Source organism: Microtus oregoni, unplaced genomic scaffold (genome assembly GCF_018167655.1).
Source record: "Microtus oregoni isolate MIOR12 unplaced genomic scaffold, Mior012 000053F_ref0000044, whole genome shotgun sequence".
Classification (NCBI taxonomy): Eukaryota; Metazoa; Chordata; class Mammalia; order Rodentia; family Cricetidae; genus Microtus; species Microtus oregoni.
Genome location: NW_024543829.1, coordinates 12,710,996 through 12,735,231, shown reverse-complemented (window position 1 = coordinate 12,735,231; position 24,236 = coordinate 12,710,996). Strand labels below are relative to the sequence as shown.

General features: G+C 40.3%; 1 protein-coding gene across 5 annotated transcripts in view; it reads left to right on the top strand.

The window, feature by feature from the left end:
• Positions 1 to 3,337, top strand: part of Cpq (carboxypeptidase Q) — a 357,049-nt gene extending 353,712 nt beyond the window's left edge. For all 5 annotated transcript variants that reach the window (XM_041637438.1, XM_041637441.1, XM_041637437.1 and 2 more), the window contains one exon: positions 2,642 to 3,337. In XM_041637438.1, the coding sequence (XP_041493372.1) occupies positions 2,642 to 2,805 (164 nt within the window). In that variant the 3' untranslated portion in view covers positions 2,806 to 3,337. The remainder of the gene's footprint in view (positions 1 to 2,641) is intronic.
• The last annotated feature ends 20,899 nt before the right edge of the window (positions 3,338 to 24,236 follow it).

The following is a 24,236-nucleotide window of genomic DNA, read 5'->3' as shown; positions in this document are numbered from 1 at the left end:
CACACGTTGATACTTGTCAGTAAGCATAGGAGCCATTCATGGTTGGCATATGGATGAGTTCTTTCTTTGTTTCTCTTTCCTCACAAGCCTTCATTGCATTTACTAGAGCCATGGCTAAATTTGGTATGGGAAACCTCAGCTTCATTTCAGAGCAAGGGGCTTAGGAAAATAGGTAGAATATACCTTTCATTGAAATTTTTAAAACTTAGACCCTCATGAAGAAAATCAGTCCTAGGCAATGGAGGCCTCAGGTACAGTTGTAACAGCCAACTTACGGGCAGGAAGCAGAAGGGTGCTGTCATTGTGGTTATCCTAAGTTCATAATCGTTTCTTTTCTCCACAAAGTGATTGGTTAAAACAATCATTATGTGAAGGTCGTATAAGGAAATTTATACCAGTAAGAAACACAGAGTGAGACTCAGCAATGGTAAGATGGTACCCAGCCTTTACCTGCCCATCCCTTAGAGTGTGGGTTCTCAGGGCCAGTGTGAGACATTTAATTATCAGGAACTTGCATAACATAAGGCACTAACTTTATTGTCATTCAATAAATATGTGACTGAACAGAAATAAAGTAATTAGTTTTTAGACTAGAGAGTGGGTGGGGCAGTAGAAGAGGGAACAAGAGGAGGGAAGAAAATTAACCCCAAAAGGGACAAGTAAGAAAGTGAGAGAGAGAAAGAAACGTAGGAAGCACAAGGAACAGATAGCTAAAATTCAGGTGGTATAAGCAAATGGAATGGGAAACTAACCAAGGACTGTATAAATGGATTGTGACCTCCTGCTAAAACTCAAATATTGCCAGGCTAGATTCTGAAAACTTTCATTAGAGAAAACACTAAGAATGTAAGGACAGGGGATGTAAAATGATGGGGAAAGGCAGGCAGTGTAGTGTTCTGCATAAAGACGAAGCTGGGTCACCTTAAATATAGGAGAGGGGGTATGGGAGAAATGCAAATCCTAACTCAGTAACCATGAAAAACATTGGATTATTACTTAACATTTTTCTTATAAAGAAAATATAAAGACTTGCATATTGCTACACATGAAAAGCACAACCACAAATCAATAAAAGTTCAATCTACCAGAAAGATAGAATTCTGAATTTATGTATTCCTCAAAGCTTAACTTTGAAATATATAAAAAAAGACATTTCCAAAACTATGGAATAGCTATGAAATAGGAAACACATTAAAAATCATAAATGGACATTTTTTGTCTATAACTCCCCAGATGCATAACAAGTCAATAAAGAGTTAAAATTTTGAAGAACACAGTTAATGCACCAGACCCAGGGACATGCCCAGCAGACTGGACATGCATCCTTTATAAGCAGTGCACATGGACTATTTATGAAAGTAGACCTGGTAGTAGGCCATGAAGCAAATCACAACAAAATTCAAAGAATTTATACCATATAGCCCACATTATAAGATAGCTATATTAGAAACTAATTGTAAAATTATACAAGGAAACACATTTTTTTAGAAATTAAGAATATTCACTAAAAAACATAAGTTGATCAACCTAGAAATTAATAAGCATTTAAACCTGAGCAGTCATGAACACTCTAATCAGAATTGGTTAGAAAGCAAAGATTATGGTCTTGGTGAGTATACCAGAGTAAAAGGAAATTTGCAAAGTAATAAACCAAAAGCATTTAACTCAAGTAAGAAAACAAACCAAAGAAAGAAGGGAAACCAAAAAAGCTAAGAGCAAAATCCAGTGAAACAAAAAGTACTACCTAATAGAAAGTATCCCCAAAGCTCCAACTCGTCTCTCTTTTTCTTTGAAAGACAACAAAAATGACGAATTGCTGGAAAGAGAAGAGACATTGATAAGCTACATCAGATGCAAAAAGAAAAGAGATCTCACTGTAGAATGGATGACATTATCAAAAGTAAAAAGACGGTGTGTGTGTGTGTGTGTGTGTGTGTGTGTGTGTGTGTGTGTGTCTATGAAGCTACAGAAAAAAAACAAAATGTGATCAGTACATGAGCAAAACAGGTCTGTGACTCCTCAGGGAGTAGAACAGAGAGCTACAATGAGAAGAAGGGTGAAAACATGGCCTCCCTCCTTGAGTACTAGAAAGTCCTTTCTTGGGCTGAATGATAGGCATGTCCTCTTTATAACCTCACCTTAGTCTTGCATACATAGGCTCTCTGCAGTCTTCTCTGTATGTCATACATTGCACAATAAAACAATCAGTCCGACTTGCAGATGCTTTGGAGCTGCAACTAGACCTCCACAAGACCGTCCAAGTAGGGGTCAAACAAGTGAATTAGATAGGATTTTTCTCCAGACTTTGATTTGAGGCTGAAACCGGGGTTTTTTGTTCCTTGCAGCTCTAATTTCTCATCTACTCTTAATGTAGTGTTAGCTCCCTGTTCCCAAGTCATTTGTCAGAAAAGTTAAGGGATTCCTAGAACTCTCCCACAATCTGACACATAAATCTTAGTGGTCAGAGTAATGTGATGTAGCTATTTCTTCCTTCAAGATAGCCTTGGGGAGCAATTACTTTGCCACTTCAGTTAGCAGGGGGAGTGGAGTAAAAGGATGTGAGGGCAGGAATGGTTTCTGAACAGCTACTCAGCAATGCTTGTCTAAATACCGCACTCAGAATTCTCCCTCTTCCCCCCAGGAGCCAGTCTGCGAGATGACTTATACAAATATTTCTCCTTCCATCATTCCCACGGAGACACCATGACTGTCATGGATCCAAAGCAGATGAACGTTGCTGCTGCTGTCTGGGCTGTTGTAGCTTACGTTGTTGCAGACATGGAGGAGATGCTGCCCAGGTCCTGAGGAGAACAAGAAGAAAGGCCCTTGTCCTCGTTAGTTGGGGATCCTGGCTTTGTGTCTTCAAGATACCTATCTTCACAAAACAATGTTATACACTTAATCCACAGGGCACAGCTTTCTCCATCCCTTCTGTTAATCACCTTTTCTTGATTCTTTCTTACCTGTTTCTAGAATAAGGCATGATCCTCACTACTCACAGATTCAACACACTGTGGGGAATCACAATTAAGTCATTTATTTATACCACTTTGAAAATAAACAAATCTGTTTAAAGCCTCTGATTTTGCATATTCATTTATAAACATTAAATTAAATGTAATGAGACCAATTTTGTGGTTTAGATTATGGCAAAGAGTAAGAGAATTACAGAATCTTAATATTTGAATTGACTACATGAAGAGATTTGACTGCCTAGTTTGTGCATTTTATATTGCACATTTTAGTGAAATATAGAAATTTCAAATTGGTTTAAAAAAAGAAAGAAATATATCTGCACTTAGAAAACAACTCTGTATACTCTAGGACCTTCTAAAGATGGGCACAGGAAGCTGTCACTGAATAAATGATATTGCCGTTTAACATGTATGTTTTGTATCCTTCAGTTTCTCAGAAGACATGTTTCACAGTCAGTTTACTGAGGTTGAGCTCCAGATAGACCAAATAACATTCACAAAATTCCCAGAGGAAAAACTCATTCTCAGCTGCTCTGTAGACAATGCTGCTGTTCTTCATCATACAATATCTAGTATTGAAGTATTCACTAAAGAATTACAAAACACAGCAGGGTACAATAGTGCACACTGAAAATTCTAACATATGAGAGGGTAAGGTAGGAGTATCAAGAGTTCGAGACCAACCTGGATCTCATCAAAACACCTGTCTCAAAATCAAATAGGAGAAAGAAAGGGAAAAAACAACAACAACAGCAAAAAACAACTTACCAAGCACACAAAAAACTTACTATCAACAATAAACTGGAGAGTTTAACATATAATCAATATGTTGAGAATTAAAAGAGATAGAACACACATAGAACAGAAGTGAATTTCACCAGAAGGATAGAATAGAAAGGAAAGTATTAAAATTAAAAAACATACAATGTCAGAGGTTTTTGGCTTTTGTGGATTTTTGTTGTTGTTTTTTGTTTGTTTTCCCTAAACACAGTCATTGCTCAACAGCAGACAGACTGAACAAGGCCAGGGAAAGTATCAATGAACTTAAATATAGATCAATAAGGATGACTTAAACTGAAAAAGTAAAATAGTAAAGACAAACAAATCACAGAATGGAACATCTAAGAACTGTGGCATCGTCTCAAAAGGTTTACTAGCCTGTAATGTAACTAAACTGTCAGAAGGAGAAGTAAAGCATCCTCTTATTAATAGTCATAAAGGGTTGAAAGACTGAAGGGCAGAGTAGCTTTCCCTCTGGGCAAGAGAGCAGACCGCTACTCTGACTCACTTTTATCCTGAAGATTTTAAATGCTATATCCATATGGAAAAGTAGAGTGTCTGAGTTCAGAGTGGGTTTTTTCTCATCTTAGGTGGTCTTCCAATGCAGAGTTAGAGTGCCATAGTCTCGTGGTCGTACTAACGGTTCTACAGAGTCAGTGTCTCTGAGTTCTTTTCCTTGAGTTCAGAAAGCAAAATCCATGGACGAGGAGAGGCTGAGTTTAGAAAAGAGCTTGTTACACATCCATAGGGTCCTTCAAAGGGAAGGTAGAGCCCCTGGACAGTTTCAGAAATACCACTAAGCAGCAAGTCTGGGACTGATTTATCACAAAAACTAAGATGGGGCAAAAGGAAGGATTGAACTGTTTAGTCCATTTGGCCCAACCACAAGGGCCAAATGTCCAACCACCTCTTCTCAGTTTCAACGTCTTCAAGTACAGATTCCAGGCAAGGTGCTTATTTAGGGACAGAAATATAACGAGAAAGCAAACCTTGCCCCCGGCATACATGGCCTCTGGACACAGCAGAACCAAAGACATTTTAGTTTAAATTTAAATGCTCTTGGCATCTCTGGCCTTCTGCAAGGATAGAACTGTGGACAGGGCCAGGGGCAGTTCTGGCTTTTAGCCAATGAAAAATTATTCACTCTCAGGGTCTTCTACCCTAAAACTCCTAGTGAATTTCTATTTCTTATTCTTAACAAAATTGCATTTGATGAGGATACTTTTTACAAATAATTTATTAAAACCATGAATGAGCTGACTAAAAAATAAAAGAATGGTCAGTGATAAGCACGCAGAGAAAAACCAGAAATAACAAACCAGAGTTCTGTAGAAATTCTGAAGAATGTAAACATTCTAAATCCCATTTTATACAGACATTCAGTAATCAGCAGACTAGAAACAAATCCATAAACCTACCCCATTACGGATACTATGGGATCATAGCACCACTAAGGCCCTGAAAAATAACACCTCAAAATAATGGTGAACTATGGGTGACTTTGGGCACTGCAAAGGAGAAAGCCTACAGCTAAAGTTATAAAAACATGAACACAGAGAACTATAATGTTCTGAGCAAGAGCAAGCCAAAGAGGTAACAGAATTAACCTATAGCATCATCTGGTCATTGAATATTTTAGGCTGAATATTTTACAACTCCAGGCCAGTTGTGTTTAAAGAAATGAGAATCTGAAAATTAAAAGCAAAAGAGTATTTTTAAAATGTACTTTTAAAAGAACCAAAAGGAAATTCTAAAACTAGAAACTTTAATAAGTAAAATCCAAAAAGTAGGAGTCAAATTTGCTAAAAGAATTTGTGAATTAAAATGAAATTCATTCATGAAAATTTATCATAGAGGAAAAGATGTAGAAGAACATGGGAGTGAGATGCTGAGAATGTAAAAAGATGGTTGTAGCATCCTGCATCTATTTGATCAGGGATCCAGTAAGAAAGAAAATGTGACAAAGATTTACCTAAAGAAAAACTGAATAAAATTAACAAATATTGAAATATACCAACACACAGAATCAATAAACCAACAAATCCCAGAAAAAAATAAACAAAAACATATAGAGAAATTACTGACCACAAAAGACAAAGAGATCTTGGAAGTAATAAGGAGAAATTATCACAAAAAGAGAAATAGATGTACAGCTAACTTCTCAAAACCAACAATGCAAGCCAGGTTACAGTTGGACAGTACCTTCAATACATGAGAACAGCTGTCCACTTAAAAATCCTATGCTTTTGCAAATGGATGGAAATAGAAAACACTATCCTGAGTGAGGTAAGCCAGACCCAAAAAGAGGAACATGGGATGTACTCACTCATATTTGGTTTCTAGCCATAAATAAAGGACATTGAGCCTATAATTCGTGATCCTAGAGAAGCTAAATAAGAAGGTGAACCCAAAGAAAAACATATAGGCATCCTCCTGAATATTAACCTTCATCAGGCGATGAAAGGAGACAGAGACAGAGACCCACCGGACTGAAATCTCAAGGTCCAAATCAGGAGCAGATGGAGAGAGAGCACGAGCAAGGAACTCAGGACCGCGAGGGGTGCACCCACACACTGAGACAATGGGGATGTTCTATCGGGAACTCACCAAGGCCAGCTGGCCTGGGTTTGAAAAAGCATGGGATAAAACCGGACTCGCTGAACATAGGGGACAATGAGGACTACTGAGAACTCAAGAACAATGGCAATGGGTTTTTGATCCTACTGCACATACTGGCTTTGTGGGAGCCTAGGCAGTTTGGATGCTCACCTTAGTAGACCTGGATGGAGGTGGGTGGTCCTTGGACTTCCCACAGGTCAGGGAACCCTGATTGCTCTTTGGGCTGATGAGGGAGGGGGACTTGATCGGGGGAGGGGGAGGGAAATGGGAAATGGGAGGCGGTGGCGGGGAGGAGGCAGAAATTTTTTTTTTTTTTTTTTTTTTTTTTGGTTTTTCGAGACAGGGTTTCTCTGTGGTTTTGGAGCCTGTCCTGGAACTAGCTCTTGTAGACCAGGCTGGTCTCGAACTCACAGAGATCCGCCTGCCTCTGCCTCCTAGAAATCTTTAATAAATAAATAAATAAATAAATAAATCCTATGCTTTTAGAAAATATTTTTCAAACACAAGACAAAATAGGACGTTTTTAAAGTAAAATCTGAGCCAGTTTACCGCAATAAGACTTTCCCCAAGAGCCTGAGTGTGAACAATGTCTAGGGTTCAAGAAGTGAGAAGGCAAGCTCCAGGCAAAAGACTTCGTGCTCCTTCTGGGTGATCAACCACTAAAGTTACATGAAGTCCACTGCAGCAAAGAGCCCCTGCAACAAAGTTCATGCAGCAAAGAACCCTGCACCAATGTCAATGCAAGTCCCTGTAGCAAAAGACCCTTCAGGAAAACCCATGTAGACCCCTGGAACAAGGAAGCCCTGAAGCAGAGACCCTTCAGCAAAGCTCATGCAGCAAAGAACCCCTTCAGCAAAACCCATGCAGGCTCCTGGAGCAAAGAACCCTTGCAGCAAAGCCCCTGCAGGTCCCTTCAGCAAAGAGCTCCTACATCAGAGAACCCCTGCAGCAAAGCCCATGCAAGCCACTGCAGCAAAGCCCATGCAGGCCTCTGGAACAAAGGCCTGATGGGTTCCGGGAAGGAGATGCAGACAAGGCTACAAGCAGCCTCTTGGGCTTGCTATGATTTTTGGCTAGCTCCCTTCTTATCCCTGTTCCTCCTGGAGCCTTCTTTCTCATGAGTAAGCTTCTTCCTCCACTTTTAGTCTCTTTTCCACTTCTAACTACTCTTCCCCAGTCTCTGCTTAACTAGAGGAGTCTAGAAGAGTCGTACCGTATGGACAGGGTGAATGAGTCCTGATCGGGTGATCTCCTGGAAAATATCTATGCCTGTATCAGTATTAGTAGCAGAGGTGTGAAGAAGAAAATGGCAGCTGGAAAGACAGAAAAGGACCTTCATATTTTTTCCCTCAGGACGGTATAGCTGCACACCCTATCTGCTAAGATCTTTCAATGAGACAGCCTTGAAGCCTCATATGTACTATTGAGTAGCTATAGTAATAGGAAGTTTAAAGTGAAATTCTCTTATTTTCCATAAATTGATACAGAAAGAGCTATTCATGTGCCCAGAGAGGGCCCATCATTTGAGTGGTGTTGCCTGTTCCTGCACACTCGACTGCTTCCCAATGTGACTTTAACATCAAGCTGTTTTTCTGATTCATTTGCATGCGTAGATTTAAGTGCAAAACTGAGAAAAGAAATCCAATTAAAAATTATATAGGAAAAGGACGAGTGCTCTAACAACAACAACAAAATAGGATTCAAGGAAAAGCAGGTTGATTGTTGATCTTGCCCTTGACCTTGTTAAGATAGATTTTTGCTGTGAGATAGTGTCTTCTGCACTTGACAAGAAAGCCGCATTCATGAAATCTCAGCAATATAGTTGGCTAAACAAGACCTGTATAATGATACCCGTTGGCATGCCAACGGAGAAGGGAGAAATCTCACAAGACCCCACCCCTAGATGAAGAGCTGCCAGCAATCAATAGCTTACCTAGAGAGAGGAAGTCAGTCTTCTCTAGGAATGAACCTCCTGGTAGCTTATCTAACCTCCAGTGGTCAGCCTTACACACACACACACACACACACACACACATATATATATATATACATACATATATATACACACACACACACACACATATATACATACATATATATACACACACATATATACACACACATATATATACATACATATATATACACACACACATATATACATACATATATACACACATATACACACACATACACACACATATATATACACACATACACACACACACACATATACACACACTCACATGCACGAGTAACACCAAATGGACTCAGTAAGTTGTTTTCTGTCTATGTGTGTGATGACAGCAGCTGAAGAAGAGCTCGTGAATTTTAAAGAAGTAGAGAGAACATAGGAGAAGTTAGAGGGGAAAGAAGGAAGAGAGATTATGTAAATACAGTACTTGTGCATGAAAATTTCAAATATTTAAATTAAACGAAAACTAATATATATTTTGAGTGTTCTAGTGGGTCTGTGAACGATTTGAAGATCCTCAATGTGCAACCTGCCTCCCAATAACTTCCCTAATGACACCAATGTGTTGTGAAACTTGTCCTGCCTGTGTCTCCGCTATATGCATTGTGTTACTATACAACCCTATTTGCTTCGGCTGCTCCTTTCATGATAATTTGAGATGCTTCCCATTTACTGTGAGTAAATATCATGCACATCTCGATATCTATGTCTGTTTCATGAAATATACATCGTCTCTAGCTGTGCCCAAATGATTAATTTACAGCTATGTGAGGATTAGCATAAAAATCTCATCACAACTTGAGACCAAAATATTATCACTAATTGCCATCTGAAGTGAAGAATGCTGGTGGTATAGAAATTAATGGTGTGTGCTTACTTCTCAAGTCTCTGTTAAACTGGGAAACCCAACACTGTTTTAGGAACAGAAAGAAATTAACTTTGAAGTTTGTTTTTCTTTTCCTTTCTCCCCGAGACGCACCACAAATTAAACAAAGCAAGGCTAGGAGGCAGTGGTTAATGAGGTTTCTACATAAAGTTACAGAAGAACTCGGTTCTCATTAAATCAAGTCTTCCAATCAATCGATTGCTTACCTCCAGGCAAAACCTTTGCCCCTGGATGTTAGAGTTTACCAGTACCCTTAAAATCTGACAGATGAATACTTATATGTTTGCCTCGCAATCAAAGAGTGCTGGAATTCTTGAGGAAAACCTGCCATTCTTCAATCTTTAAATTATTAATGTCATAGTGGTTATTCCAGTTCTCTTCAAGTAGGTACACAAGTGCAATGTTCATCCAAAAGCCTTGTCTGATTTCCAGTTTTAAAAAACATTTGGCTGGATTTAGACCTTCAAGATGAAGTCACACTTTGGTCCAATTACTTTGCTAAAACTCAAAGTATCAGTTAGTATATCTCAATGATTTCTTAAGCTAATCTTGTCTCCGAGCTTCTCCCTTACCAGACACACAAATCATCACTAATACCCACCCTGAGTCAATTATGGAAGGAACCGTCAACATTTTCTCAGTCAACCCACACCCAAGGCAATGAAGCAGGTCCAATTTTAATAACCATTTTAGAAATTGGAAAGCCTAGTTATATACCTCATAAACAACTTCTACAAGATTACAAACCTAATAACATATGACTGAAATCTAGAAATTTTAATCCAAACAGTGTCCTCATACAAATAGATTCTGTAGATTGTGGCTTTCCTAGTCTTTACTGAAGAAATGAATGCAATTTTACTGTTCTGTTCCCACCACAAGGAACAGAAAGTGGCACTTGAATGCTAAGATACCCTGGCTGAATGTTGGGGAGCCCCACCCTGCTTCCTCAGGCATATATATCGCACACACATGCACACTCACATGAACACGCACATGCACACACGCTTTACTGGGTGCGTCCATCCCCACCAAAAGCCAGCACAGCATGATTTCTGATTCATTCTTCTAGGCTAATATCATTTAGGCGTAAAAAGAAAATAAAAATAAAAAGATGACTCCAGATGATGCCTTTGAGACAATCTGTGGGGTCACTGTGTGTATAATGTTGACAGTGCTTCAGAGCTTGAAGATTTGTACTCAAGAAAACTAGACAAGTCCATTATCTTACCAAAACTTTCCTTGCAGAAAGTATAGGAGCAATAGATCCTTGCCTAATGAGCTATTGTCTCCCAGCAGTGTTGAGCATCTTCTAGTTTCCTTATGCTTTTCTCTACTTTCATATTCTTTATGCTGCTGGAGGTATTTGTGAATTAGCATGATATTTGCAGCAGCTGGGCAAAGTGGTATTTTGCATAATTTAATAGTTACAGTGTTAAATAATTTGTATTCCTTATAAATTTGAATATATGAACCTTAAAACAATACTCCTGAAATGTAATTCCCATTATTTGTATTAGTAACTAGATGGCTGCCATGTCATACTAGAAATGCAAACATCTTTATTTTAAAAAACTAATTTTTTTAACAAATGTTTTAAAATTTAAATGGAAAGTATTTGCTTTACTTAAATCCTTTTCTTTTAAAACTTGATATTTATTATAATTGACACTTATCCTTAATCCAAGTTAATTATAAATCACTTTGAGCTAAATAAAAGTAATTTAAAATAAACATAAAATCTATCTACTACCTTAGACATTTATAAGTGTACAGTTCAGTGGGATAAAATTCACTCACACGGTTACTCAGCCATCACAGAAGCCTTTCCTGTCAAAACGGAACTCTATACTCCTTCCTACAACTTCTGGCAACCATTATTTCCGTTCCTTCCCTGTGAAACTGGCTGACTGCTACAGGTCAACTCCTATTTCTGACCTCCTCAGGCACCAGGCAAGCATTTATGAACAGACATGTATGCAGGCAAACACCTATACACATATAAAAATAAAATAAATTTTTAAAAATTTAAATAATAAGATTTTAAATAGGTAAAAATGAGATCTCCTTCTTTGATTTTTTTAGGGAATTGTTTGGTTGTAGTTTCTTGAAGCATCATGTGAAATTAAAAATGGCCTGCTGTCATTTTAATAGGGACTGCATTGACTCTGTCGACCTCTTTGGGTAGCATTGACTTCTTAGCAGGATTAATTCTTTAATTCATGGATCACAAATGACTTTTTACTATTTATTTCTTCTTTAATTTCTTTTTAATGATTTCTAGTATATATAAGACTCTCACTTCTTAAATTTATTCTTCCTTGAAACTATTATAATTATAATTTTTCCTTTAATTTCATTTTCATATGTTTATTGTTTGTGTGTGGAAAGGCAAATAATTTTATGTGCTATTTTGTATTCAGGAAATATGCTGAATTAATTAGTTCCAACAAATTTGTGATGGTTTTTATGGTTTCCTACATATAAAATTATATTATTCATAAGTAGAGGTTATTTTGTAACTCACCCTTCCCAGTTTAGATGCTTTAATTCCTATATCTTGACTAAATAATCTGGTTTTATGAATTAATTTTGAATATTTTAGAGAAAATATAACTTTTCTGAAAAACTGGGAATGATGGCCCTTGGAGCATTCAAGAAGCTGAAGCAGGAGGGTTACCACAGGTTCAAGGCTATGCAGAAAGTTTCAGACCAGTCCAGTATGAGGTTCTCTCAAAATATAAATAAAATATTCAAAATATAACCTTTCATAAAACATATATAAAATATTTTACACTTGCTTTACTGCATGCTTTCATTTCATACATTCAGATTGAAGTATTTGAATATAAATCCATTAGAGCATTGTTGTCAATAGAATGCAAATTGTGTGGGAAAAGTTCACAACTGTTAAAATAAAAATAGGAAAAACAGGTCCTATAAAAAATATAAGCAATGAGTTGCAAATTGTATATATCTTTATTATTGAATCAAACAGTCTTGCCCATCAATAGGCTATCCAGGCTTGAGAAACAATTATTAAAATCAACTATTTTTTTATACAGTGCTGGGAATTGAACTCAAGCCCTCACGCACACTCGGGAAGCTCTCTATCAACTGAGCTTAATCCCCAGCCCTAAAAAATTACTATTTTTAATATTTTTCTGACTTTCAGTAACTCTAAATATAAATTTGGCAAAGCAATATACTAAAACATCCATGGTTTAACTGTTGTTTCTCTCTTGATAATTTAAAATTATTTAAGCATATTTTAAAGTTTCTCCTCTTGTAGAAAAGAAGAAAAGGAAAAGCAAGCAGGGTAGGCCTAAGAGCTCAGCTCTCCCTGCCCAGAGCCTCAAGATATTAGCAGAAGGCTTAGGTTTGGAAATACTCATTCAAAGGCTTGCCTGTCCAGACACAGAAATAAAGGGAAGGAAGGAAGGAAGGAAGGAAGGAAGGAAGGAAGGAAGGAAGGAAGGCATACAACAGACTTTCCACTCACAGAAGCTATACTTTGCTAACTACCTCTTTCCATTGATACCAGGTTATGTATGCATTACAAATCTGTCAGGGCTTGGGATCCTGTAATGGGTTCCCTTGCAGTTGGGGACGGTGTTCACAGCATAGAAGACCATGCAGGTTTTAGCCCTGCTGTGCTCTCAGTTCTGTTACTTTCCTTACTCAGACTGCATTGTTTCACTGTTGCTTGTTTCTTTATTTTCAGTTCTCCAACATGCCTCCTCCTCCCCTTTGTACATGTGGTCCCTGTATTTATGCTCACTATGCTCCCCACTTTGTGGGATTAGTTCCAGCTTATCCATTAAACCTCCCCCTAGGCACTTTCAATCTCCAGGCTAGATGTGTATCAATGAGTAGCAAAAATAATTACAACCACAGCTGTTCGTGAAAGCTAACATTTATTGAGTGTTTGCTATCCCACAGTCAAAGAAGTAAGCACACCACACATATTAACTCCTTTAGTGCTTCTCAATCCCTCTACTTTAGAATATTTTCAATTATTATTGTGAATTTCATATATGTATACAATGTAGTATATATAGTATATGCATTCCCCATTACTCCATTTTTTGTAAACAATAAAGTTAAAACAGAGATAGAGTGAGTCACTTGCCCAAAATCATATTTTCAATTTGAAGTAGGCCCAAGACTGCGTGCCCAGGGGCCTTATGCTTAGTCACAGTGCCATTTTGGCTTCCTTATTCGTCCCCACTGTGTGCTAGTCACTGTGAAGCCTGGGAGTACAACAAACAGCAGCAAAACAAAGAAGAGAACAGCACCCTAGGGTCTTTGTTCTGGTCATGGAAAGAGAGCGTGGGTGGGGAAGGAGTACTATAGATGACAGAGGATACAGACTGGAAAATGACGTTTGACCTGAGTCCTGTTGAGTGCTGGATGGAGAGCGCTCGATGTGTCCTTCACCAATCTACCTTTTGGTATGGTAACAGAAACTTGGCTTTCGGCTAGAGCGAAGAGTAAGTTCTGCTGCTTCACTTTGTCATCTGCCTTCAAGGTGTTCACATTCTGGCTAACAGGTTGTGACCAGAAGTAGCATGAGAAACAGAATGGAGTGCCAGCCAAAGACATGGGCTATGACCTGAACTTGGAAGGTACACAGCAGAGTAGCAGACAAGAAGAGACACAGGTACCCATGACTGGAGCTCCAGCTCTGAATGGAGCACCCCAGGAAGCACTGTATGAGTCTCCTGAGGGATGACAGCCTTTCTTGTCCTTACAATGATGCAATGCTATTGCTGTGTGTCGTGAACACTGAACTCCGGGCAGAAGCTTTTGCCACAGTAGTAACTAATAAACGTCATCAACAACCCTCTAGGGCCAATGACGCCCTCTCAGAAAGTGGCTGGTCTCCTCTTCCTTCGTGAATCCCTTTGGGAGGTAATTGGGAGGTGTATGCACAGATCAGGACACTGGCTTGATCAGAGGTCACATGACAAGCTGACTAGATGAAAGTACCATGGCTCACACCTCTAAGAAACATCTTCTGCACATCAGTGATTTCACAAAATGTTTAGATAGGCGTCTGGTGTCCTTCATCTTTACATGTTCATATGGCAGAATGGAAGACTACTTTTTAAAAACAATTTTGTTTTGAGTATGGGCTATATACTTGTATAGATGTTCACATATGTGTACACATATATAGGAGATTGGGTATGCATGAGAAGACCAGAGTTCCTTTAGTGTCTTACTCTACCACTCTCTACCTTATTTTTGAGATAAGATTGTCCATTGAACTTAAGCTAACAGATTTGGCTAGACTGGCTTGTTGGAAGCAGTGAGAGCCCAGATCCTGAATTTCTTGTAATCCCCTGATCTGAGTGCCTACAGCTGCTCTGAGCCCGAGACCTTCAGGAGTTCCTGATGGCAGGAGAGTGGTTTCTGGTGGATTTGGCTGGGGCGTGGCTATCTCTATATAATCTGCCCCTGAACACAAGAAAGGGGGCATTCTTGGGGAATTCAAGGATGGCCCGTGTCACTATCTCTCTGTCTGTGTGTGTCTGTGTATTTTAACCTCCAGCCCCCTTGCCCAAAGCTCGGGAACTAGGTGCCAGCGCACAGGGCGCAGACACGGGGGTGCGGTGCCCGGCATCATCAGACCATGAAGTTTACGAGTCCATGGATATTCTTGTACCTAGAGCCTCACACATGGCAAGAGCCTGGGCATGTTCACTCTCCTACCCTCAAGTTTGACATGGCTGCAAGATTTATACGTAGGGACTACCTAGATAGAGGAGATACTCAAATAGAAACCCATTGCAGATGAGAGATCTCTTAAAGCTGTAATGCTGTGCAATAAGAATATGTAACATCAGCTGCACATGGAGCCAATCTGGTCTGCAGGCCACACAAGACTGGCCCTGGGGAGATAGCTGTACACAGGCATTTGCTATGCTTGGCTAGATCACATGGCTACACGCTCTGTGCCTTCACTACCTCAGGACAGGTAAGTACTTCAGTCCCCTATGTCCTTAATTAGCAGCAAAAATTAACCAGCTTCTGCTTAGCATGATCATCTCCACTACTCCTGCAACGGAGCTGGATGATGACGCACTCACTCTCATGTCTGGATCTTGGAGACTTTTGCTTTTTGTGTGTATGTTTGTTTGTCTTTGCTCTTTCTTCTGCAGAATTCTAATGGGAATTCTTTGTTAGTAGTTTGTCTGTTTAACAGTCTGAGCTTTTCCCTTTAAACTTTAGTAAGTGTGTCCCTGCATTTTGCAGGTAGAAAGCAAAGCTTCTCAGCTTTTGACGGCTTTTCAGGCAATGTAATTTTTGTCACGTTCTCTGAACTCTGAGTCTCTCGCCACTCATAGTCGGATATTCCTGGGCACATGGGACAACATGGCTGAAATCACGAACCCACTTACTGCAGATGAACTCAGATATGTTGCCGAAATAAATGAATAAATGGGAAGAGGAAGAAGGGAATCAAATCCCGCGGGGTATTTGTCTTGAAGGCCTTTCCCATTAGCTTTCTAAGCAACTTTCCAACAACCACAGTGCTGCTGAAAGACTTACAAAGTCTTTGCTTTCACATGTGGAAAGCGGCCCTCAGGGTAAATTACTGGCTGCCCCACATTAGAGGCGAGCTGTAAGCACCATTAAGTATAAAGAGAGGGGCTAATTACAAAGAGAACTCAATGGCCTGCACTGAGGAGCTGCTGCAGTGGTTTGCAGTGAGGGGGCTTAGCAGGAGGCCTTGTTGGGTGGCAGTAGCCCGCTCCCAGGTCAGGGGCTTAATGGGAGCATCTGAAACCTTTTGCAGGATTTGTGTTCGTGTGGGGACCAAAATCACTGTTGTGTGTGAGTTCATTGGCTTTGGGGATTATTGTCCATGGGGATTCATTAACTACTGTCAGGAGAAGGGACCAGGGGTAAGATGCACTGGCAGCATTCAACAAAACCTCTTACTCTATAAAATCGGGAACTTGATGAAAACTCCAACTGTCAACTGGGTGTCTGCGCTTTCTGGGTTAGTAAAGTGGTGTGGACAGCATTGTACAGCTTCTTACCTCCCAGATAATCTTTGTTCAACGGTGCTTCAAAACATGTCCAGAAGCACTTGACTTCTAAGAAACCATATGAGTTTCTCTTTTAGAAACCCGTGAAAACAGAGTTTTGTGGGGGGGGGGGGTTGTTTTGGTTTGGTTTGGCATTTTTTAGCTTTAGTTTTGAGCCAGAGACTCAATTTCTAACCCTACCTCTAACGTTCAACATATTGAGAACAAATAGTTACTCAGGATGGACATCTATAGGTGTTTACCTTCCCAGTGCAAATGCACATATGCTTCAAATCTCACCAACACAAAATGAGTATTGACTCTATCCCAGCATGGTACAAAGTATGCTCTTCCTGCCTCTGCCACCCCTCCATGTCTCTAACCCTGGAGACAGGTAGGACTCGTAGTCTACAGGTGTTAAAATTCAGGCCCGTAAGTTCTCAAAGGCTGTCCCTGGAGAATGGAGCCTGCAACTGTTTTCAAAATCTCTGGCTGACTGGTCATTTTCTACTCTTCCAATCTGCCTCAGTACAAGGTTCCAACTTGTTAAACTGTTATGGAAATTAGAACCCTCCACATGAGCATGGGAAGTTGTCCCAGCAGTTAAGGGAGCCCTCTTCCTACAGAGTACTGGAGTTTCTTGCCTCACAATCACCTGCAACCCCAGCTTCAGGGACTTGAACTCCCTCCCCTGGCTTCTAGTGTTAACTACACTCATGTGCATAGCCGCATGCAGAAAAATACATAAACTCAAAAAACAGGCAATAAACAAAGGTACAGAACTAGGAAGAAATGTTCAAATGTCCATCTTTGTGTGTTTCTGAGCAAGGTACCTTGCTTGTTCTATCTCACCCAGCCCCTAAACTTCTCACATAGTTTAAAGTTCCCACTTCACAGTGAGTGTGCACTTATAAGACACATGAGGCCTTGCTGTGTTAATCCCTCATTTGTATTACATGTTTTCAAAATCTGTAAGTAACTTTCTCTCACAATGCAATCCAACTGAACCATCTCTAAGAGCACCTACTTTGCTGTGTTGGTAATGAATACAACTCTATCTCTTTGAATTTCTGCTCTTTAAGCCCATGGGGCAAGTAAGGTAATTATGTAACATGATACTAAATAAAGGTCTTGTCACGGATTAATAAAAATTAATACATTTCCACCTTCAATCTTTAGTTTCTTAGCCACGATCAGCTTAACTGTTTTTGACTTCTAAATATTTGTAACCCATTTCCACTTAAATTCAGCCAAGGACTGTAGAGATGGTAGGCTATCATTCTAGAGGTCAGCAGAGGACAGTGACCAAGAGCACATTGGTTCTGGAGTCAGCTTTCTGGGTTTTGGTTCTGACTCCTACCATTCCATTGTCACTATATCGGTATGAGTCAAGTTATAGTAGCAAAATTATCTACCCTTTGTGCTGCAAAAGTGAAATTAAAAATTGCCCCTATATCATCATGTTCTTATAAAGCATTAATTTATGAAATGGTAAGAACAATACCTAGAGCTTAGCAGACTTATTAAAAGACTGCTGTTATCCAACAGGAACAAAGAATAGGATCTGAGAAAGTGGGGAGAGAGTTATCATGACCCCAGGAATAAAGAGTTGTGTGTATTGGACCCATAATTTCCAGTACTGAGTTTCTTAAAGTACTATAACACTGAAGGGTTGTTTCGGTCTGTTTTGTGTTGCTATAGTGAAACACTACAAACTAAGTAATCTCAAAAGAACAAGAATTTGACAACACTGGATAGTGAAGCTGATCTTTGCTTTCGGGATGGCACTTTGCTATGGCATTCTAACATGTCAAAGGTAAAAGGACATGGCAGCTCAATGCTGTGTGAAACCTCTGTCACAAAACTCTTAAACCCATTCACTAGGGTTCCACCTCCATCCTTTAATCACCTCCTAAAATCTTGCTTCTTAATTCTAGCACATTGCTGTGTTTCAATACATGAATTTTGGAGAGGCATAACAATTAAAAATAAATAAAATTAACAACACAGCTGTGACTTACGTCATCAAAAAATACTTTGGTAATATTTAATTATGAATATGTTTGTAGTTAACAAAGTGTCATAATCGGTGTTTTATTGCTGTGAAGAGACACCATGACCATGCAACTCTTAAAAACATTTCATTGGAGCTGGTTTACAGTTCAGAGGTTTAGTCCATTATCATCATGGCTGGGAGCACACAAGCAGACATGGTGCTGGAGAAGTACCTAGGAGGACACTTTGTCCCTAGAATCAGAATCAGTGAAAAAGATACACCATGACCCTAAGATTAGAGCCAAAAGCCTAAAAAGGACCAGGAAAGAATCACAGTTTGGTCCTGAAATCAGAACCATATTTGCCCCTAAAAATTAAATTAGCAATCCCTGAGTAGAAAAACTTCTCGCTGGGAAAGCCCTATATAAATAAGCCCCTTTGCCTATTCAGTTGGAGGCTACCTATCCTTCATCACCCTGGCAGAGGCAGTCACTCTCCTAGACTCCTCCTTCCCAAATAAATCCCTTTTTCAAGAGTCTTGGGTGAAGATCTTCATTTGTAGGCTCAGAATAGAAGAACCTGGCTGGCACTTCCCTAGCAGACTGAACTGTTGGGATAAAGTCACAGGAAACATCTGTATACTTTATTTTAGCGACTCATACTCTGGTCTCTAAGAGATTAAATTGATAACATGTGGCCAAATATGGGCCATCTCATTCACACTGGAAGCAAAAACAGGTAAACAAGAACACGCACACCAGACAAACTATTTCATGGACTGCAGGGCTAGTTTCCAGAAGCTGAGTCAGGAACCAGCCCTTTCTGTGAATGCTCCAAACCCTTGAGTTAACCCTTAACCACACAGTGGGTGTCGGCCACTTCATTTGCATCCTATCTTAGATACATTAACTTATCCCATCCGACTCTTCTCACTTCTTGTCATGCCTTTTAAATTGATTTAATAAACCTTGTGATAGGATGTAGTCAAAAGGATGCTCATTTGTTTCCTGGCCCCTTAGACCCCAAACAATCACATAGAAACTGTATTATTACAGCTTGGCCTATTTTAACCTCACGATTCTTATTGGCTAGCTCTTATATCTTAAATTAACCCATTTCTATTAATCTGTATATCGCCACGTGGTTGTGGTCTACCAGTAAGTTTCTGTCTGGCATCCTGCATCTGTCTCCTGCAGTGTCTACATGGCTTCTCTCTGACTCCACCTACTCTCTTTATATTTTTTATCTCTTTCAGCCTGGCTATATTCTGCCCTGCTACAGGCTGAAGCAGATTCTTTTATTAACTGATGGTAGTAAAACATATTCACAGCATAAAGAGGGAAATCCCACATTAATAGGAGCATCTTAGTTTACCTGGATAACAGTGATGTATTCACTTTTGCTGAAATATGTCCCAGAAGAAAACAACACCAATGCTTACATAGCCAGGATCAATTCTTGGTTGACCTCATTCTTAACCTCATGGCTATTGGAACACCCAAGCTGAGATTCTTAAAGCTTAGCAATCCTATATTCATGAAAGGATCTCTTTCCCAAGGGTGCCAACCACAAACCAAAGATCCAGACAGTCTCTTTGAAGAACCCAGCTGATCCAGCCACCGAGGAAGGGCAGGGACCAGGCCTGGTGATGGAACACCTTGGTACAGAGTACAGTGATTAATCTCACTGAGGCACTGGGTTAGAGATGAAAGAGACTGTTTCCTTCGAGTGAAACAGGTTTAGTGTAAACATAAGAGGAAATGGTTCTGGGAGGCAGATACAACCAGTTTCTCATAAGGTTCCAAAAATACAGGATGCAAAAAATGTAATACTCAAGACAAGGGTCTCTATGAGAATTTCACAAGAAAACTATTTTTTATGTGTGCGAACAGTAAAAGTAGTCAAGGTTAAACTTAGTTTATCTTTCACAAGAAAAACTATCTGGTAATTTAGTGGTGACAGCAGACTATTAAAAAACTGACACATGACAGCAAGAATGAGGACATGGGAGGAACTTCCCTAATCACCACTTGCTTCTGACGGTGTGAGTTTGAGAATTCTGCTGCTGTCGGTGCGTCTTGTTCTTGGTGCAAAGATTAGACTGTAGTTGTCATGGGCAATTTACATCAGCTTAGTACACACAGCTTCAATCCTGTCTGGAGAGACTGAACACCTCAGCTGGCTCAAGCCAGCTCGGCAGGGCTCCTCAGATTGACTTCAGCTCCCTAACAAGGGCCCTTCTTCTAGGGCCCTCCGTAGTTCCCAGCCTGGTTTGTGTCCCCTAAAAGCTTCCGTTTGAAAAGCTAATTTTCAGAATGGGATTTGGCAGGACAAATAGAGCCCCCGTGGGGAGGGCACATATGCCTCACTGAGAAGGTTATGAAAAAAGATGTGAAGAAAGATTCCAGCAGCAGGTTCAGAGTAGAAAAAAAAAGCCGTACACAACTATTGCATAAGCACCTGGAACTGCTTTTTGCACAGCTTGTGTTCAGCCAGCTCTTAGCCTATTGCAGCCCCAGATCCTTATCTTATTTCTACCTTGCACTGCATTTTAGAACTATAATCTGTTTCTTTCTAATTTGCCTGGTTTCATTTTTCCTCTTACTATTTACTGACCTGAGCCCAGATAGTACACACAAGCTCATACAAGCATGAACACCCAAGTTTGGTCCCCAGCATCGATGTACAAAACCAGATATGGTGGCATGCACCTGTAGGCTCAGTGTTGGGGAGCAGAAACAGGAGGATTCCTATACCTCACAAGGCAGCCAATCTCATATACTCAGTAATCCTAGGTCATATTGAGAAACAGCATCTCAAAAACACAGTGGATAGCTTCTGAGGTTGGGTTAAGTCAATAACTCCCAATGTTGGGCTCTGGCCTCCAAACACATCCATCTATACATTCTCATATACACACATTAAACAACACCACACACACACACACACACACACACACACACCACAATGTTTCATTAATCTATTTTTCTATTTGTTCAAATGAAATACAAGGCACATTTTCTACGTGCTCATATGTTGTTCTTCTTTAATCCCTAAGCTTCCTGGTCAAATTTGTAGCTGTGTCATTTGTGTGAATGCCAGAGATTTGCTGCAGGTTGCTGGTAATAAGGGATGTGCATCAAAAAAGTAGGTTGGAGTTCTTTCCAACTCAGAAATGTCTAAGGGCTATCAGGTTCCGGAAATGGTATTTTCTGATGTGTGATGCTTCTTCTGCTGGATTCTGATGTAGGACTGAGATTGCTTAATTTTTTAGGACCAAATATCAAAAGCACATTCTCTTGCATCAGGGATGGTAATACCAAGCTCAAACAATTTAGGATGAAATGTAAGAAAATATAATCATAATATGCAAGTCAGTCAGTTAAAAATAAGCTGACCGAAGTCTGAAGGAAGAAAAAACAGTTTTCTTTGCAAACCCAGCCAGGCTTACCCACAAGAAACAAGATCTTGTTCTCCAACAGTATCTCCACCCAGCACAGGAACCAAAAGCCTCTGGAAATCACAGCAATAGCCTCATACAACCTGGAAATCCTAGGGGGAAATGGCTGTTCGGCCCACTCTCTGATTTCACCCCTAAATTCAGCAAGAGTGGAATACTTGTTCAGACAGAATAACGAACTCAACACGTCAGGCCTCCTCTCTCTGGTATTCCTCCCAAATGGGACAAGGTCTGAGGCCTTCGCAGCTGAAGTAAGCGCCATTCTGGAAAAGCAAACAGCTTTCCCCAGAGTGTCCACACAGCCATTGAGTGCACTCAGTTTTTACCCTGGCCACACATTAGACTAGATAGGAAAAACTACAAATTTTCAAAACAAAAGTGAATGCCTGGGCTCACTTAGATCAGTAGAAGCAGGCTGTCAACCACTGAGTTCTAGACATCCCTCTTTTGACATGATTTTAATTGGTAGACCGTTTGAGAACTGAAACGTTTGCCTTGACTATGATGGACCTCCTTCCGTGTTATCAGACAGTCAGACACCCCAGAAAACACTGATGAAGATGGGCAGTGGTTTATGACATGAGAAGACATAGGCCATGCTCCTGTGGAATGAGAGGAAGACCCTGAACAAGATGGATCTGAAAAGTGGGCTGTGTTCTTAAAGACAGCTCTACTCTCCCTACACTGGCCGGATAGATTCCTTGCACAGATGTTTGCAAGTCCGCCCTTTATCAGCTCTTTCAGCTGGCGAGAGATTCTGCACGATTTTCTGCTTCATCCTATTTTATTGCCAATCCATCTCTACTCGTTCCAGTTTTGACTAAATATAATTAATGGCCACAAGAACTTTCCTGCCTACAAAATAACAAAAGGGTGTCTGGATGGCAGAAAGAAGAAACGCTTCCTCATAATCTGCCACACAAACAGTCTGCTACATCCATAGCTGGGTCTTTTCATATGCAAATCAGGAGGCTAACGTGAGGTATGATCTTAATTGAGCCTCTTTAGTATAGAGTGTCATGTGTGACCCTGACTTCCAGAACATCCCCCCTCACTCATCCACCTAGTACATCAGGTAAAATAATATGATCGAATCAACTGCTACATAAAAATTACATATTTTGTGGGTATCCAAACAAACATGATTTAAGTGAAAGTCTGACTATAGAGTTCTCCCTGATTCCCCCGGATCATTTCGACTGGACTCAGCTTCTGACTGACAATTCACCTGATAGTTAAAAGGAAAGGAAGATTTTTTTTCATATATTGAAACAGATATCCCACTTGCCAGGATTTGATGAATTTAAATGAAAACCTTAATCCTGGATAGATAAAAGAGAGTCAGTAGCCCAAATGGGTGAGAGAAAGCTAGGAGTGGGCAGACGGGGTAGGCCATTGCAGGCCTTTCCTAGATTTTAAATTGGAAATGATATGTGTTGTGCTAATGTGTCATCTTTTTTTCTTATTGATGTCTCTGTATTTAAAATTAAAATTCTTTTCAACATGCTCTTTAAAGGGGGTGAACAATAAGGCCCAAGAGAGCCAGGCATCACCAGTAAGGACACTGAGTAGTCAGGGACAGTGAGCCACCATCACTCTGTCACCAGTAAGGATACTGAGCAGTCAGGGACAGTGAGCCACCATCACTCTGTCCCCAGTAAGGACACTGAGCAGTCAGGACAGTGAGCCACCGTCACTCTGTCACCAGTAAGGACACTGAGCGGTCAGGGACACTGAGCCACCGTCACTCTCTCACTGCCACCTACTTTCTGTCCTGTGTCCTCGCCTGTCTCACAACAAGGGAAGAGCTGTTGAGAAATTCAAAATATGGCACACAGAAATGACTTCATGTGTAACTAAACGATACCAACTGTATCTTCATTACATAACTTGATAGACTAAGAACTGGGCTTTTGGATGAATCTCAGCTGCCCTTGGCCTCCCAAACTTCTGCCTAAGGGCAGCAAAGCCTTGTCACTGGCCTTGTCCACTCAGCTCCTTCTTATTGTCTTCAGTTCTTCTCCCACACAATTAGCCATGCGAGAACTACTGGGGTGTTCCACACTGTCTTCTTGTAACTCTGCACCCCACTTCTGGGCATCTGACTGAGTGATTTCTCTGAATAAGGCAGGGGGAGGTCTAAGATGAGGCTCCAGGGTTCTCCTGCCCAGTCATCTAAAAGCGGTATCCCATCAGAAGTCTCCTCTACATAGGACATTTAATGCAACCAGGGTCCAACCTTCAGCTGGACTGAGCTGTGCAGCCGTCCACTATAGTTCTCCCCACCCTTTCCCCGCTCACTCCAGTGATCACTCTTCTGCCACACAGACATACACTGAGCACCTCTATGTACAAGGCCTACATTTCTGACCTTCAGGTTTCTGACCAAGGTTGGGCAGGAGGTTCAGAAGCAAAGGCCATGTCTTCCCTGCCACAAGAAGTGAAAAGAAGGAGTTAGGAAAAGATCAGTAGGAACTCATGGAAACAGCGTCAGGGCACTGAAACA